This window comes from Dunckerocampus dactyliophorus, chromosome 2 (genome assembly GCF_027744805.1).
Source record: "Dunckerocampus dactyliophorus isolate RoL2022-P2 chromosome 2, RoL_Ddac_1.1, whole genome shotgun sequence".
Classification (NCBI taxonomy): Eukaryota; Metazoa; Chordata; class Actinopteri; order Syngnathiformes; family Syngnathidae; genus Dunckerocampus; species Dunckerocampus dactyliophorus.
In genome coordinates this window covers 40,190,070-40,205,452 of record NC_072820.1, presented here as the reverse complement: position 1 = coordinate 40,205,452, position 15,383 = coordinate 40,190,070, and the positions used below count along the sequence as shown (strand labels likewise).

General features: G+C 41.4%; 1 protein-coding gene across 5 annotated transcripts; it reads left to right on the top strand.

Moving 5' to 3' along the window:
* The first annotated feature begins 247 nt into the window (after positions 1-247).
* On the top strand, positions 248-13,818 carry zdhhc16b (zinc finger DHHC-type palmitoyltransferase 16b). 5 transcript variants are annotated; one of them, XM_054767238.1, is made up of 9 exons: positions 248-370; positions 2,158-2,441; positions 4,083-4,277; positions 4,394-4,482; positions 5,968-5,996; positions 6,082-6,215; positions 11,764-11,849; positions 11,921-12,177; positions 13,335-13,818. In XM_054767238.1, the coding sequence occupies exons 2-9, from the start codon at positions 2,187-2,189 to the stop codon at positions 13,451-13,453; spliced, it is 1,164 nt and encodes a 387-aa protein (XP_054623213.1). In that variant the 5' UTR covers positions 248-370; positions 2,158-2,186; the 3' UTR covers positions 13,454-13,818. The 5 variants fall into 5 exon arrangements, with proteins under 5 accessions (XP_054623213.1, XP_054623214.1, XP_054623215.1 ...); XM_054767239.1 differs by having other exon boundaries at positions 260-370; positions 2,162-2,441; XM_054767240.1 differs by lacking the exon at positions 248-370 and adding an exon at positions 377-1,066 and having other exon boundaries at positions 2,162-2,441.
* The last annotated feature ends 1,565 nt before the right edge of the window (positions 13,819-15,383 follow it).

The following is a 15,383-nucleotide window of genomic DNA, read 5'->3' as shown; positions in this document are numbered from 1 at the left end:
CTTCAAGTCCAACAATGCATCGCGTCAGTGACGCGCTATGAACGACATGCAAAGAAAGATGTGTCACTACATATTACATTGTTGTTTATTGCAATAACAGGAATAAATTCCGACATACAAATTGCAACCAAGTAGTACACTTCCATTTAAAATTAGAATCAATGTAATCAAATAGATAACTGTTGGTTCAAATGATTTACTTAATACCAAACTGGAATACTGAGTGGAAAGGCTTCCTAGTAGACGATCTTCGTAGAGCCACCGGTCTTTGGCGCTGATGTAAAAATTGGTGTTTGGAGCTCCTCGGGGTTTTCATGGATATGACGTGACCGTGGTGTTGTCACCTTGTCCACCCATTTCACCTGACCAGGTATCATGAGACAGTAGTCTGTACCGGACCAGAATGTGTATAAATAGGCGATGTATATTGCTGTATGGAGGCAGCTAGCATTTTGCTAACATTCAAACAGAGCATGTTGTTGCTGAATAGAGGAATTATGATTAGACCTAAGGGCAAGATGTGTTATTTACGACTTTGGTGCATTTAGTTTGACATACGTTGGGATTTAAATAATTTGTTTTGAAGCCTATATATGTATCAAATCATCACAATGAAGAGACGGATATACTGTAGGCTGTGTTCCAAATCGCGCACTTAAAGGTGTTTACGGCCAACAAAGCCGTCGCTTACTTCGCTATCTGAATCATTGGCTTGACATTTACAACGTCAATTATAGCATGTGGTCCACTAAATTTATTAATTTATTCCCAACAGTCTATTATTAATTATGTAGCTCTTTGGCTCCACTGCTTCCAGTAGTGTATGTATGCTTTTTTTTTAATCCAATCAGATTTCAGTTTCTATGTGTTGCCATGTCAATCAGGAGTGCTAGCCTATGTCACTTAAACGCCATTATCAATGGTACTGTTTCTTTAACCAAGCAGAGCCAGCTAGCTGGCCCAGGTAACATCTGCATTTTTCCATCCTCTGATTGGTTAATCAGAGTGTTGAAAAGCCAAGTTACACCAATAATGGCTGATGTAGGAGGAGACATTTACATCTCTGGTGAGTAGATGTATTTTATTTAAAAGCTTTATGTTTTTGTCATGTTATTAGATAAATATTGATTCTAATCTGCTCCATATGATATTGTTGTGTGGACCTTTGGAGCTGTCTGAACACTTTATCACCGAGCTATTCTATTTACGCTTGCTACATTTAGCTGAGTTAGTCCCCCCCCCTTCCGCTATGTAGACAAGACGGTTAGTGTCCATTGCTGCACACACACACTATTTAAGGTGTGTGAGTGCATCTAACATCCAGGACCGTTTTGCTGTACTCATTGGAGCACACTTAAGTACAGAGTGTAAGTGTGGAAGTGCGCGATTTGGAACATGACCTTGTGTGTAGTTGTTGGCAATATTATAAAATGAATGAGGTCATAGTTTGCAGTCATTTAAAACTACACTGCACAGCTTACAATAATCCTATCTGCAACTCCATTGAGAATATTACGCAGACTAAATGTGATGCAGGACAGTCAGTTTTGTGTTTTGTACCTCAATCGACAACACATATTGTAAAGTATTTTTGTCATTACTGAGTTTATTTAGTTTCTCAGTGAAAATAAGCATCTATAATTGTGCACAGTAATAATAAAGGCCATTGTAAGGATTCATTAAAGATTAATATTTCAATGAAAGTAGGACATGGTCAAGTTAGCAGGATACAGCCTTTGTACTTTCACTTGCCTCATGTAATTAGCAGTGTTCCATTTAAGAACAAAAAAAGTCTTATCTATGTAATCAATACCCACTCTCTTGATATAATGTGCCCTTCTTAAGGCTTTCATTCCTTTTCAAGTCCCTCTTATTGGGTTACCACTTGGAGTTTTGGGCCTTTTGAATTATTTAGTTGATTTGTTTAAGTGGAAGTCCCCATTGTCTTTGACTGACAGGTGACAGGTAGCTAGTTTGCTCTGCAAGTTCTAGAAGAAGCCTCCTGTGTCATTCCTTGCCGTGCATGGACGTCGTCTGAAGACGCCACAATGGAAACTTCGCTTGTTGTCCGGTTTGATTATGAAGAGCTGCTGTTTTATGCTGCCTGTGTTTCTAACTGTTGGTGTGTGTGTCTGTGTGTTTGTGTGTTTGCGGAAGGCAGGGTGTGTAGGCGAGGGGGCGGTGGTATGCGTGTGGGCAGCAGCTGGAGGTGGCAGCTCTCCCGGGCCATGAGACTAGCACTGCGTTGTTGCCAGTTGTGCCCTCCAAAGAGAAGGTGTCGAGGCGGGAGAAGCAGTGGGCTTCTGGAGCTCTGGAGCTACAGCAAACTGCTGCTCAAATCGCTATACTTCAACAGCCTCAGCAACTCGGACACTTTCCTTGACTGTGTTTTTGAGCCTGTGTACTGGATTGTGGACAATGTGACACGCTGGTTTGGAGTGGTGAGTACTGTACAGTGGAACCGTTGACACCCAAATATGGCAGGGGTGTCTGAGCTTTTTCCACCAAGGGCCGCATACAGAGCATGTAAAGGATGTAAGGGCTACATTTTGTACATCAAAGATGCTAAAACTAATACATTGTACAGGTAGGTCAATATGTACTTAGCTATCATCAACTAGGAATGCACAGATTCTTCTCACTTCCGATCTGATCACGATACCGCTTTTAATATGCAACCCACGCCAAAATGTCAGCAAATGTAGCTTAAAATCTATCAGTAAACATAGCTGTCGTATGGTTGATTTTATATGAGGCTGTAATAAACCGCTTTGGAAGGGCAAGTATGATATTGTACCGACCCAGAAGTTTTTTGTAGAGTTTGTGTGTAAGGGTGGTGCGAGTGAGGATGACAACTGCGTTCCCTGATACTCTTTTGGCTATGTTGGCTGATATTTTTGTAGCTAAGTTTGCTGACAACGTCAAAGCATAGACTTGGCTGATGGATCAGAACTCTCTGCAGGTGGCATCAGATATTTCCGATACGTGAATTACACTGTATTGGAACCTGATATCGATGCTGGATCGGCTCGTCCCCATCCCTATCATCAACAGCTTTGTGTTATACGTGACAAACCACATGAGCATAATATCTAATAATACATTTCATTAATGATGAATTGATTTTATTTTTACAATATGCCAATGGCCAATAAAAAAAAAAGAAAAAAAAAGAAGCTGTGGGCCCAAAATGGCCCGCGGCCGCACATTGGACACGCCTGAAATATCCGATTTGCTCATAGCTATAAGAGAACTGTACAGGATTTTTAAATACTAGACAAAAATTATATTTATCAGATGTGTAGCTTTGAGGAAGTGGAATGAGTGGACTTTATGCATCACACATCACGTTAACTGTCACAAGTGTAAACAGAAGAAAAGAAGTTAACACCTGTAATAAAATAATAGTAAAACGCTACCTTAATTGTTTTTTTGTTTTTTTAAATTGTTGATGTTGAATATTGTTCTGAGCAACCAAGATGGTTTTTCCTCACATTTTCAATTTGTAGTTCTAGAGTCATAGGGGCAGCCTGCATCTCAGGTCTTTGTTTTTGGTGACTAAGCACATTATTAGTACCGCATGTATTGTCAGTATGAACTGTTTCTACTTATTACACAAACATTTCAATTTAATCTTGTACATTTTTGTTTTGTATTATGATGATTTCATTCTCATATTTTGGCATGATTATTGTAGTATAACTTTTTCCCAGCATAATTTTCAAAAAATTGGAATAAAAGTTGTTTTGTTTGTTTCTTATATTATGACTTTTTTCCTTTAATTTCTTAATATTTCGTTGTTGTTCTTATGAAATTACTGCTATTTTCCATTTTTACTGTTTTTTTTTCATTTAATTTTAGAATGTGCCGAGGCCCAATAAAAAAAACAAAAACAGCCATGCCAAACACAGCCAAATGCCGCTGGGCCACAATCTGGACACCCCTGCCTGAAATGCTCACTAAGATGAATTCTTGGCCGTTTTTAAAAATGTCATCAATTTTCACATTATAAATAATCCATATTAGACTGTAAAGGTGCCACTGTATTGTTTGTCTGAATGACCCACCTTTGCCCCTCTTAGGTGTTTGTCTCGCTGGTCATCCTGCTGACAACCTCAGTTGTGGTCATCGTCTACCTGTTCGTCCTACCCATGATCCTCAGCACCTATATTGTGCCTTGGGTCATCTGGCACATCTGTTGTGGCCACTGGCTTCTCATCATGGTGGTCTTCCATTACTACAAAGCCATCACCACCTCCCCAGGACACCCACCCAAGGTACTGTTATGATGCTTTTTAACAAGAAAGTTTGACAAGATGATTAAGATTTGACCAAAGCTCCCTCATTGCATTTGCTGACATATATTTGCTGTTTCTGTTTACCTATTTTTTAGGACAACTTCCATATGCCTTCCGTGTCCGTTTGTAAGAAATGTATCAACCCCAAACCGGCCAGGACGCACCACTGCAGCATCTGCAACACGTAAGCTCCCCATGCCAGTTTTGGCAATCATTTCCATCATGCTGTAATTATCAACTATGCAGTACAGTAGATCCCCGCCTATTTGCAGTTCAGCATTCGCTCCCCAATATATTTGTGGATTTGTTTTCTTTGCTTTAAATTGTAAATAATCCAAAGTATGGCCTGGGGGCCATTAGTGGCCCACTGCACTTTGTAGAAATTAAAGTAACCAAAAAACCCCTGCAAAAATGGAAAAAATACAGCAAAAAGGCACAACGTAAAGAGAAAAAACAGAACGATTTGATACGATCGATACAGCGCACAAATGATACAATTTGATTCAACTGTTTGTTGATGTAGACATTAAGTGTTTGTTGATGTAGACATTAATCTAAGCCAATTCACTGACACTGATTTTATTCCAAGAGCTGCACACAAGGCAGCATTATCTTCCAATAATGCCTTGATATCATCCTGCAGAACCCTGACATCCTTACAAAGCTCTATTTTCTCTATTTGCTCTATTGCTATTTGCTCTATTTTCTTCCATAGGATTTTTTGCTTTCTTGAGAGCAGCGCGCAAGGCAGCATTATCTTCCAGTAATGCTTTTACATCGTCCTGCAGAATCTTGATATCAATGCATCATTTTCTTCCATAGGAGCTGCGCACAAGGCAGCATTTTCCTCTTGCAACTCCTTGATTCCTTCTCTTAGTGTTTTGGTATCCTTGCTCAGCGCTCCTCCTGAAGGTATATGACTTCATCCTGGATCTCCCCTTGAGGGTGTCGATCTGCGAGTTAGCCAGTTAGCTTGACTTGCTAGCAGCTGTCAGCACTTATGCTAAGCTTATTTGAAGAAATCTGTACCTCTCGCTTATCCGAATTATAGTTGAAGGTGAAGGTGTCAGCAAGCTGTTCTGATCTAGTGTTTGTGAAGTGTAATCAGGAAAACACCCAAAAGGTTCATAATTCTAGTATCGCTCGTCAGCAGAGCTCTTGCCATGTATGTCCTGTGCAGCCAACAACAACAACAAAAAAGGTTACTTATGACGACTTGCCACAACAGGTGGTGGAATAGTTAACCCATTTAACATTTTAACATTTTCTTTGTGCACTGGCATGCAGACCCGCACGGTTTACCCATACTTCACACCTGTTTACCACCAGTCACTCATTGGCACGCAAAATTGCGTACCACTATGGGGACAAAATGTGTGCAAGTGTAAACGGCCTTAGCGAGGGTTTTTTATGGGTGGGTCCATTATTCTTTTGTGAGATACTGTAAGCCTGTCTCACTGTCTCAGAAGTGGACAACTAATTTCACAACAATGGAAACTAAACAGAATGGGATCCTACCTAGAATCCTTGCAAACACCTCACATCTTTGTCACAATTGTCTATTTTATTGTGTTCTATGACTTTTACACAGCACAGTGGAGAACATCATCAGCTGATACATCATTCATTTTTCGTAATGATGTCCGAAACACCTTTTCTTACATTTCAGGTGTGTTCTAAAGATGGACCATCACTGTCGTATCCTTGTAACAAACACCACATACAGCATTTGTACTTTTATTTTGACATCTGCCTCCTTTTGTTGAACTGAACATGCCTCCAGCTTGGCTTAACAACTGTGTGGGACATTTCAACCATCGCTACTTCTTCTCCTTCTGCGTCTACATGACTCTGGGCTGCATCTATTGCAGCATCAGCAGCAAAGACATGTTTCTGGAGGCTTACAACGCTGTCGAGGTGAGACGGATGGTTTATTTGGTTGGTTTGTTTTGATGGGGGAGCTGCAATTAGCACAGAAGGCAAAGCAGCATCAAATAAAATAAACAGTGTTGTTCCAGCATGAAAATAATTACATTTTTGTAGGAGCAAAGGTTGAAGAGAAGCGTGTAATGCAGTAATGGCTAAAGTGCGGCCCGGGGGCCATTTGCGGCCTGCGGTTGTTTTTATTTTGGCCCCTGACACATTCTAAAAATACAATTTAACAAGAAAACTACACAAAAAAAGTAACAACAACAAGAATGGAAAAATCAACAGTAATTTTTACAAGAATAAAGTCAAAATATTAACAGAAAAAAGTTGTAATCCAATGAAAAAAAAGTAATTTTAGTATCATAATGTAATATTATGAGGAAAAATAACATTTTAGTAGCATAAAGTTGAAATATGAAAGAATTTTTTTTAAACCATAATATTATGAGAAACAAACAGAACAACAAATAAAGCTGTAATTTTTGGAAAATTAGGTTGTGTAAACAGAATGTTACGAATACGAACAAAGTCCAAATATGAGAATCAAGTCATAATTATGAGGAGAAAATTTACAAGAAGAAAGTTGAAATAGTTGGAAGTGTTTAAAAAAACAACAACAGCAGAAATGGACAAAACAGCTGTAATTTTATGAGAATAAAGTCCAAATATTATATTAAATATTATAGAAATAAGTTGTACTCTAAGGAGAAAAAAGTCGCAATTTTACAAAAATAAACGTGTAATATTATGAGGGGAAAAATGTCATTTTAGTAGCATTGAGTTGTGCCTTACAAAATATCCAAGTGGCTCTTGCATCCTTTCATTTTTCAGTATGTGGCCCTTGGGGGAAAAAGTTTGGACACCCCTGGCGTAATGGTAAAAATCTAATTTCTTTCATATAAGGATGAGTTTTAATAACTCAGTTTTTTTCTTTTTAGTCAACAAATAATTTAGACACGTTTCCACTCACGGACATCCAAAAATAACGTTCATTATCGTACAACTTCTTTCCCCCAGTCTGAAAACGACAGCTATTAGATGAATTCCCACACGACTCCACCCCCTAGTGGTGGGAGGTGTCACCCCAGCAGTGCAGACACTGGAACAACAAGTAGTACTAATGTATACTTAAAACGAACATTTCACAAAACATTGCACGAGAGGCAAGGATGCTAAGAAAACGGAAAAAACTCACAGCAACATGGACTCGAAATGGCAATGTATAGATAAGAGAACAAGAAGAGTCACAGGCTAGGATCATACAAGACCTCAAAGAATTTGAAACATTTAGAAGAGGAAAATGAAGCATTGCTGTTGATTGGAAGTATTAGATATAGACTTAGGATAAAGGGTTGTAGAGTGGATACTGAAAATAGACATATACTGGAACATGGATGCATACATACATTTAGATGTTGGTTTAGAGAGTGAAATATGTGATGTAGACAAGGGTACAAACAAAAATGGACTAATTCCAAATAATAAATGTGAGTATTATACTGAGGTGAAAGGTAATGATGAATGGAACATTGTCTACCATTCATTTCAACAGTAGAAGTATAAAATGTAACTTATCAAAAAAAGGAAAGATTACCGTACTTAAAGCAAATGAGAAGGCGTTTTAGTATAATTGCAGTGTCAGAAACATGGATGAAGGATGGACAAATTGATTAAGCTGGTGGAGGTGGAGGTGTATCTTTGTATGTCAACTGCAGTTTAAATGTAATGTTGTTAGTAATACGACAACTGTTGATTATTATGGAAACGATCACAATGGAAATTCCATTCCATTTTCCTCCGCTTATCCGGGTCCGGGTCGTGGGGGCAGCAGTCTTAGTAGGGAAGCCCAGACCTCCCGGTCCCCGGCCACCTCCTCCAGGTCCACCGGGAGGACACCAAGGCGTTCCCAGGCCAGCTGTGAGACATAGTCCCTCCAGCGTGTCCTCGGTCTTCCCCGGGGCCCTCTCCTGGATGGGCATGCCCGAAACACCTCACCAGGGAGGCATCCGGGAGGCATCCGGACTAGATGCCCGAGCCACCTCAGCTGTCTCCTCTCGATGTGAAGGAGCAGCGGCTCTACTCTGAGCCCCTCCCGGATGACCAAGCTCCTCACCCTATCTCTTAGGGTGAGTCCCGCCACCCTTCGAAGGAAACTCATTTCAGTCGCTTGTATCCGCGATCTCGTTCTTTCGGTCACGACCCAAAGCTCAGGACCATAGATGAGGGTGGGAACATAGATCGATCGGTAAATTGAGAACTTTGCCTTCCGGCTCAGCTCTCTCTTCACCACGACGGTCCGGTACAGCGACCGCATTACTGCAGACGCTGCGCCGATCCGCCTATCGACGTCACGCTCCAACGTTCCCTCACTCATGAACAAGACCCTGAGATACTTGAACTCCTCCGCCTGGGGCAGGACCTCATTCCCAACTGGAGGGAACAATCCACCCTTTTCCGACTGAGAACCATGGCCTCAGATTTGGAGGTGCTGAGTCTCATCCCAGAAGCTTCACACTCAGGTGCAAACTGTCCCAGTAAACGCTGCAGGTCACAGCCCGATGAGGCCATCAGGACCACATCGTCTGCAAATAGCAGAGACGAGATCCTAATGCCCCCGTACTGGACTCCCTTGACACCTTGGCCGCGCCTAGAAATTCTGTCCATGAAAATTATGAACAGAATCGGCGACAAAGGGCAGCCTTGGCGGAGGCCAATGTTCACTGGAAACAGGCTTGACTTACTGCCGGCAATGCGAACCAGGTTCCTGCTCTGGTTGTACAAGGACTGAATGGCACGTAGTAGCGCGCCACCAAACCCATACTCCCGGAGCACCCCCCACAGGACACCGCAAGGGACACAGTTGAATGCCTTTTCCAAGTCCACAAAGCGCATGTAGACCAGTTGGGCAAACTCCAAAGGACCCTCCAGTACCCTTGCAAGGGTGTAGAGCTGGTCCAGTGTTCCGCGACCAGGACGAAAACCACATTGCACCTCCTGTAGCCGGTGTTCGATTAATGGTCGTACCCTTCTCTCCAGCACCCTGGAATAGACTTTCCCAGGGAGGCTGAGGAGTGTGATCCCCCTATAGTTGGAACACACCATCCGGTCACCCTACTTGAAAAGGGGGACCACCACCCCAGTCTGCCAATCCAGAGATACTGTTCCCGACGTCCACGCAATGTTGAAGAGATGTGTCAGCCATGACAGTCCCTCAACATCCAGAGTCTTGAGGAATTCAGGGCAAACTTGTCCACTCCCGGAGCTTTGCCACTGGGGAGCGTTTTGACTACCCCAGATACCTCAGCCACGGTGATGGAACTGTCTGCATTTGTGTCCTCAGCCTCTGCTTCCTCTATGGAAGGTTTGTCAGTGTGATTGAGAAGGGCCTCAAAGTATTCCTTCCACTGCCCAACTATATCCTCAGTCGAGATCAGCAGGCCCCCGTCCCCACTGTAAACAGTGTGGACCGGGCACTGCTTCCCCTTTCTGAGGCGCCGGACGGTTTGCTAGAACCTCTTCGAGGCCGACCGAAAGTCGTGTTCCATGGCCTCACCGAACTCCTCCCACACCCGAGTTTTTGCCTCGACCACCGCCGAAGCCGCGTGCCGCTTGTCCTGCCAATACCTATCAGCTGCTTCAGGAGTCCTGCAAGCCATCCATGCTCGATAGGACTCCTTCTTCAGCTTGACGGTAGCCCTAACCTTTGGTCGGCAGCCCTAACCTCTGGTACCAGTCCGTGAATCACCACCTTACCGTGGTGGAGGGGTTTGTGTGCCCGAGGGATCCTAGGAGCTACAGTATGTTGTCTGGGGCTATATGCCAATGGTAGGGTCTCCCAAGGCAAACAGGTCCTGGGTGACGGGCCAGACCAAGAGTGATTCAGAAGACCAGAAGACCACGAGAAGAGACCACACCTCGCCTGGACGTGGGATACCGGGGCCTCACCATGGAGCCAGGCATAGGGGAGGGGCTCGCAGGCGATCGCCTGGTGGTCGGGCTCTCACCCGTGGGGCCCGGCCGCCCTCAGCCCGAACAAGCCACAAGGGATCTCCCCCCCCAATAGACCCACCACCTGCGGTGACAAGAATAAGGGTCCGGTGCATTGTGCTTTGGGTGGCGGTCGAGGGCGGACGCCTAAGCAACCTGGTCTTCGGCGGCCAAATCTGGTTCTTGGGACATGGAAAGTCACTTCTGTGGCAGGGAAGGAGCCCGAACTTGTGAGAGAGGTTGAGACATTACGACTAGATATAGTCGGACTCACCTCGACCCACAGTTTGGGTTCTGGATCCAAACTCCTCGAGAGGGGCTGGACCTTGTTTTACTCTGGAGTTGCTGCAGGGGAGAGGCGGCGAGCTGGTGTGGACTTATTAATAGCCCCCCGGCTAGGTGCCTCTGTGTTGGAGTCATCCCCGGTTAGAACAAGATTGTGTTTTTATGTGGAGACGTAAACACTGATCTGGAAAATTCAAGTTCAAATTCATTGGAAACAAATTCAATGTATAGCTTGAATTTGTTTCCAATGACATCTAAGCCCACAAGAATAACATCAAAAAGTGCAACTATTCTTGACAAACGCAGTTGATGGGAAAAGTAGTGAGTGCGATCATAACTGATGTAAGTGATCATTTATGTTGATGATGATCAATGATCAATGCAATACAAAGGACATTACCACAGACAAATGAATAAGAAACAGATCTAAAGAAGCTTTATTAAAGATGTTTTTTTTTTTAAATCAAGGTCGAAAGAAGCAGAAGACAGGTATAAGAAATAGAAATGGATGGATAATTAGAAGACACAAAAAGGAATACTGTGGTAATTTACCACATAAAAATAGAAACAACATGAAGGCTACTTGGGGAATGACCTCTTCCAAAATTATTTTGTGAAAAATAATGACATTTTTAATAAAACTGAAATAGTAAATGAGTTTCATGACTTTTTTGGAAATCTAGGCCCTAGATTCTGGACTAAACTGATGGAACGCTGTGTTTCTGTAAAAGGAGTCGGTTTATGGGACAATCTGAATAAAGAAACTAAAAATCCAAGTCAGACATCAAATTGAACAGAATGGTTAAAATTAGTTTGTTGAGGAAACATGAAACATGTTAGCTATGTTTGGTTGTCATACTATGCTTATTTTTACTGTGGGGAATGGCATTGCTTGAGTTGGAAGTGATGAGCGTCTGTGTGGCTGGCTGCTATATGTGTACTTTGTTCATATTGTTGTTTTTAAATGCTTACTTTCTTTGTGGCTGAATTTTGGAGGGGAAAAAAGGGGCAGAGACAATAAGACTTGTCTTCTTTCTGCTCGCTTTCATTCTGGTTTGAAGAGTGTTTGTGTTTATGTCATATAGTTTTTTTCTTCCTTGAATGAAATACATGTTTTCAAATAAAAAAATAATAATCAATAAATAAGGAACAGCGCTTGAAAGTTACAACAAATTACGACGCAGACCTATTTCAAATGAATAGGGATAAAAAGAGGAATAAGTTATGGCCGCCGTATTAGTGAAGCATTTTTTGTGCCATTTAGAGTTACTATCAGACGCCCCCCCCGCCATACACATCCACAGAGATGACTGCCCACAAGAGCATCATCTTTCTCTGGGTACTGACCAGGTGAGCAGCACCCACTTGCTCATATGTCAGCCAAATCCAAGTGTGGAAGTGTTTGCGTATGTTCCCTGCAGCTCTGTGGCGGTGGCTCTGGGAGGGCTGACCCTGTGGCACGCCGCGCTCATCAGCCGCGGGGAAACCAGCGTGGAACGCCACATCAACCGCAGAGAGACTAAAAGACTCAAGGAGCTGGGCAAGGTAGAGAAAGTGGTACATCAAGTCAGAACCGGACCGTGGAGTATTCCTTTTTTGGATTTCAGGTGTTCAAAAATCCGTATCATCACGGGAGGATGGGGAATTGGAAGCTGCTGCTGGGTGTGGAGAAAACAAGGTGGGTAAAATTGACCTTTTATGGGGTTTTTGTAAACTTCGCATTGCATATTGGCCGCACGGTGGACGAGTGGTTAGCATGTTGGCCACACAGTCTGGAGATCGGGAAGATCTGGGTTGGAATCTCTGCTTGGGCATGTCTGTGTGGAGTTTGCATGTTCTCCCTGTGCGTGTGTGGGTTTTCTCCAGTTTTCTCCCACGTTCAAAAAACATGCATGTTAGGTTAATTGGAGACAATTAGAGAAATTGTGCAAATTGCCTTCTTGCAAAAGTTATAACCGATCAAAATTATATTTCCCCCGTGTCCCCTCGGGGGCCCCATACCCGAGCTACACAATCGAATCAGCCTTTGCAAAGTAAACCGTATTGAATATAAGACGACCGTTCTTTTTCAAGACACGTTTTTATAAAAATCATGGACAATTCATCAGTAAAACAAAACTAGCTTCATAATAAAAAGGGATATTATATATTTTTTTTAAATCTGCTTGACGGTTGAGTGACTTCTTCATTCATCATCATTATCTTAAAATTAGCATCATAACTCCGCGGCTGTCCTTTGCACTTATTTCAAGTGCCTCTCAGTGTTGCGGCTGCATCTCTACTTGTGTGCGTGAGCGACCAGACGAAAAGCTTTGCCTCACAAGGTGAGGTTGCATGCATAACTCCCTAGACCCCGAATATAAGACAAGCTGTCTTTTTCAGACCTTTTTCCCTCTAGAGAATAAATACTGTTGTACAGCATATTTGGGTCAACATGTTAATTCTCAGTTTAGACACGGCAATGAAGGGTTTTTGTTGTTTGTTTATTCATGTGGTTGCTGCAGACGTATAGAACTGCATGGCTTCATATCCATATTTTACCTTTCTCGTGTAGCTTCAAATGGTAAGCAATGCTTTCATAAAGGCAGGATCGTGTTGTATTATTATTATTGCGTGTTTGCAAATTAATTTATGCATTCTTTAATTGAGCACATTCTGCACTATGTAACTTAAAATAAGTCTGTAATAAAAGTCTTCTATTTTACAAGTCCATAGATAAGATTTAGAAACATAAATGTAAAGAAAGAAAGAAAGATCAAGAGTGATTATGAATATTCTAGTACTTCATTGACTTTTTCTAGAAGCGACCCTTTTGTAATTGATTTTGTTTTTCAGCCACTGGTTCACACGGGTCCTCTTACCCTCGAGCCATGTTCCCAAAGGTGACGGCATCATGTGGGACTGCACCTTCAGCAGAAGACACCCCATGGCCATCTGACACGCTTGCCTTTTAACACGCACCCACACCACACTTATTGTGTTCTTGATGGATCTTTGTTTTGTTTTTTCTCAAAAAGGTGTTGCTGGTCAGCGTTTTTGTCCCAATTCCAATCCAACGGTCCTTTTCCTTTAGGAAGGTAGAACCCATGTAGCGCATGTCTGGACTTGCAGTCATTGCATGATAAAAGGTGCTACATCAGGGGTGTCCAAACCTTTCCCAGCGAGGGCCACGTCGGGAAAAATGAAAGGATGCAAGGACCTCTTTGATATTTCAAGAAAAAAAGGCATCTCAGCTTTGTGCTACAAGTGAAAAAGACCATTATTAGTATGAATGTCACTCTTTGCTCCCCCCCATTTTTGCTGTTTTTTTTTTTTTTTTTCCAAACATTTCAACTTTCTTCTTAAATAACCTTAAATCAATTTTATTTTTCTAACATGACTTTATTCCCAATATCCCCCCCCCACATAATGTATAACTACTTTTTAAATTACTTTGTTGTTTCTCATATTACGACTGTTAAAAAATAACTTATTTTTTTCTTTAATATTTCAACTTCTTCCTACTAAAATGACTATTTTTCCTCATAATATTACGAGTTTACAGTATTCTCATAAAATTGAGACTTTTCCCCATAATATTTTGACTTCATTCCCACATTAGAACTTAATTTCCCAAAAATGGCAACTTTATTTTGTTTCTCATATTACGACTTTAAAAGAAAACAGACATTTTTTCCTAATATTTCAACTCCACGCTGCTAAAATAATTTGTCCTCATATCACAAGTTGATTCTCATAAAAATGACTTTTTTCCTTGTTAGAATACAACTTGAGACTTTCTTCTTGTAAAATTACAACTGTTTTTTTTCCCCATTTCTGCTGCCCTCCCACCCCAACTATTTAAATTCCTTCTTGTAAATTTTCTTGTAATTATTTTATTCTCTTATGACTTTTTCTGCAACCTAATTTCTGCTGTTAGTTTTGCACAATATTGTGACTTAGTCTTTTTTCTTTAATATTTAAACTTTATGCTACTAAAACGAGGCTATTTTTCCTCCTACAATGTTACAGTTGTAAAATTATGAACCTTTCTCATTACATTACAACTTTTTTCTCTTAATATTTTGACTTTATTCTTGTAAAATTACTGCTGATTTTTCCATTTTTGCAGAATTTTTAGAATGTGCCATGGGCCAAAAAAAAAGAAAACACAGCTACAAGCTGCAGATGGCCCCTGGGCCGCACTCTGGACACCCCTGTGCTACTACAGTGGGTTGCATTATCACATTCATGCCCTGAAAGACTTTCACCACCTTTTGTGCCTAAGTCATCCCAATGGTTCAGAGACAAACATGGCTTATATTTTTAAATCCTAGTTCAGACATTGTGTAAGTTTTCTAATTGAGAAATGTCACCCTTCTACTGACATTTGCGCACGTGGCACTTTAGTGAACCTTTTTTTTGTTGTTGTTCTTAAGTCATGAAATAGTCATGTCTTAGTGAGATTTTTGATTTGAGGTGTAGGTGGGTGTGTCTGCTCATAGTGATAATGATGTACGTATATGAATATGAATATGAGTCCTGGTGCCAAATACATTTCAATTCTTGCAAGATGTAGTCGTGTAACGGAGTGATATCAAGCCCAACAACGTAAGAGCTGGGCTCTGTTAAATCACTGTTCTCTTTATTAAAAACAAATCTTTGATATTACCTTTTTCTGCATTTCTTTGCATAATTCAACATGACACAGAATGCTTTACATATAATTACAAACAAGTTTTAATTATTTTAAGTGAGGCAATTTAAATTACTTTACTACCTTCTGCTGAATGTTTGCGTGACCACTCGCAAAGTGCAATACTGTGTGTATCATACTGGATTTATGTATTATTGTTACATTATATACTTGCTGTGCTTTGGGGCATACACTATGCTAAATTAGCT